Source organism: Scylla paramamosain, chromosome 49 (genome assembly GCF_035594125.1).
Source record: "Scylla paramamosain isolate STU-SP2022 chromosome 49, ASM3559412v1, whole genome shotgun sequence".
NCBI lineage: Eukaryota > Metazoa > Arthropoda > Malacostraca > Decapoda > Portunidae > Scylla > Scylla paramamosain.
In genome coordinates, this window is record NC_087199.1 from 1,922,501 (window position 1) to 1,925,000 (window position 2,500).

Sequence of the window (2,500 nt, forward strand, 5' to 3'; positions counted from 1 at the left end):
TTAGATTAGTTTAGGTTAGATTAGGTTAGGTTAGGTTAGATTAGATTGGGTTAGGTTAGGTTGGGTCAGGTTGGGTGAGGTCAACAGCCTTGGTGAGCACACGTGTGGCTGAGTGTGTGTAGTCCTGCCTGGAGGAGCCACGCCTCATCCGGGCACGGGCGGGAAGGAAAATTTAAATACATGAACAAATTAAAGACAAGACAAAGAAAATGAATACAAAAAAGAAAACGTTAAAGAAATAAAGATAATGAGAAATAAAAATAATGGAAATGAATGAAAATAAAAATGAATCAGTTACTAATTTAACTTTATGCATCTTTTCAAATCAAGAAGAGAGAGAGAGAGAGAGAGAGAGAGAGAGAGAGAGAGAGAGAGAGAGAGAGAGAGAGAGAGAGAGAGAGAGAGAGAGAGAGAGAGAACACGAATACACTTATGAAAATCTAAAAATAAAATAATGCAGAGAGAGAGAGAGAGAGAGAGAGAGAGAGAGAGAGAGAGAGAGAGAGAGAGAGAGAGAGAGAGTGCAACACACACACGCACACACGTCACAGGTGTCAAGGAGCGAGGTGTAGCATTACCAGTACAAGCAGCATGATGTGATTGACAACATAGATAATTAAGTTTCCCCTACTAACCAATATAATAAGAGTAACTCGGCTTATTATTATTATTATTATTATTATTATTATTATTATTATTATTATTATTATTATTATTGTTGTTATTTCTGTGCTTTTTCAATTTTTCTCTTTCGTTTTCTCAAATTCCCATATTTTCTTCTTTTCTTTCTTTTTCCTTCTAAATCGTTCTAGTCTTTCTTGATTTTTTCGTCTTTCTTCACAAATTGCTATGTCTTTTCCGTTTTCTTTTCATATTTTCACGTTTTCTTCTCTTCTATTTTATTTTTCTTCGTTTTCTTTTGGGTTGTTACAAAATGGCCATGTGTCTGTCTGTCTGTCTGTCTGTCTGTCTGTCTGTCTATTTATCTCTCTATCTATCTATCTGTCTATCTATCTGTCTATCTGTTTATTTATCTCTCCTTTTGTTTTGTCTGTCTTATTTGTTCATTGTTTGTGTTCATTTGTTTATTTGTTTCATTGTTTATGTTTGTTTGTTTGTTTGTTTGTTTGTTTGTTTGTTTGTTAGTAGTGATAAGCCGAGTACTCTAGCATGTTACAGGAGAAGGTGTAGAGGCCTGCTTACTCTCTCTCTCTCTCTCTCTCTCTCTCTCTCTCTCTCTCTCTCTCTCTCTCTCTCTCTCTCTCTCTCTCTCTCATTTTTTGCACTATTTAACTCTCTCTCTCTCTCTCTCTCTCTCTCTCTGTTATTTTTTGCACTATTTAACTCTCTCTCTCTCTCTCTCTCTCTCTCTCTCTCTCTCTCTCTCTCTCTCTCTCTCTCTCTCTCTCTCTCTCTCTCTCTCTCTCTCACATGCTTGGGTCTCGAACATGGGTTTCACTGGTCTCTTGGTCTCCCCCTCCCCCTTTCTACAGGTGCTGTCCTCTATAACCACTACAACAACAACAACAACCACAACAACAACCGCAGTCTTGCCTTCCCTTGGTGGTGGTGGTGGTGGTAGTAGTAGTACTGGTGGTGGTGATGGTGGTGGTGATTATAACTTAACTACAACTACAGCTGCTACTACAATTGTCCTGACCTTCTGGACTTTCGAAGCTATAAGGAAGAAGCTGAGAACCCGAAGGAAGCTTGGTTTGGGCTTCATTTACGCTTCGAAACACTAATAGCTTCATTTAAGTGTGTTTCGAAGCGTTTGTATGCGTGTGTGTGCGTGCGTGCGTGTGTGCGTGCCATATGTTCGATTTTAAGTGCCATATTATAATTTAGAACGGCTGTGTTTGAGTGTGTCTGTGTTTCAGTCACTGGTTCTCTCACTGGTTCATTCACTGGTTCACTAACTGCTTCATTCATTCATTCATTGTCTCATAAACCGACTCATTGACACGGTTTATTTTTCATTCCCTATCTTGGTTCACTGTCTCGGTTCTTGTTTATTGGTTCACTTTCGGTTCCCGGTTCGAATCTGTCTCGTTTGTGAAGTTCCGAACCCTGAACCCCATGTAGCGAAACACTCCTGAACCACTGAACCACTGAACCACTAGTCAAGACCTGGTTCTCTCTGGATTCTCCTATTCTGGTTCACTTTCGTTTCCTGGGTTCGAATCTGTCTCGTTTGTAAAGTTCCGAACCCTGAACCCAATGTATCGAAACACCCCTGAACCACTGAACCACTAGTCAATACCTGGTTCACTCTCACTGTGGTTCACCTGTAAAAAGTCGAACCCGTGTCTCGAACCACTCGTGAACCACTGAACCCTAGTCAGTAACATCGAAAAACCCAAAGGAACTCAAGGAAAAAACAAACCAGCTTCCATTTTCTATCATAAAAAGAGAAAACGAAATATTTAAGTCACCCCTCGTACCTGATCCCCGTTTTCTTCACGGCGCCCTTGGGAGAGGAAGATGAAAGGTAAACAAA

General features: G+C 40.1%; 1 protein-coding gene across 1 annotated transcript in view; it reads left to right on the forward strand.

The window, feature by feature from the left end:
* LOC135095569 (zinc finger protein 436-like) overlaps window positions 1–2,500 on the forward strand; it is a 10,501-nt gene that overhangs the window by 3,249 nt on the left and 4,752 nt on the right. The window contains exon 2 of the mRNA XM_063996467.1: window positions 1,494–2,500. This exon is cut by the window's right edge and continues 4,752 nt beyond it. Coding sequence (XP_063852537.1) covers window positions 2,485–2,500 — 16 coding nt within the window. The 5' untranslated portion in view covers window positions 1,494–2,484. The remainder of the gene's footprint in view (window positions 1–1,493) is intronic.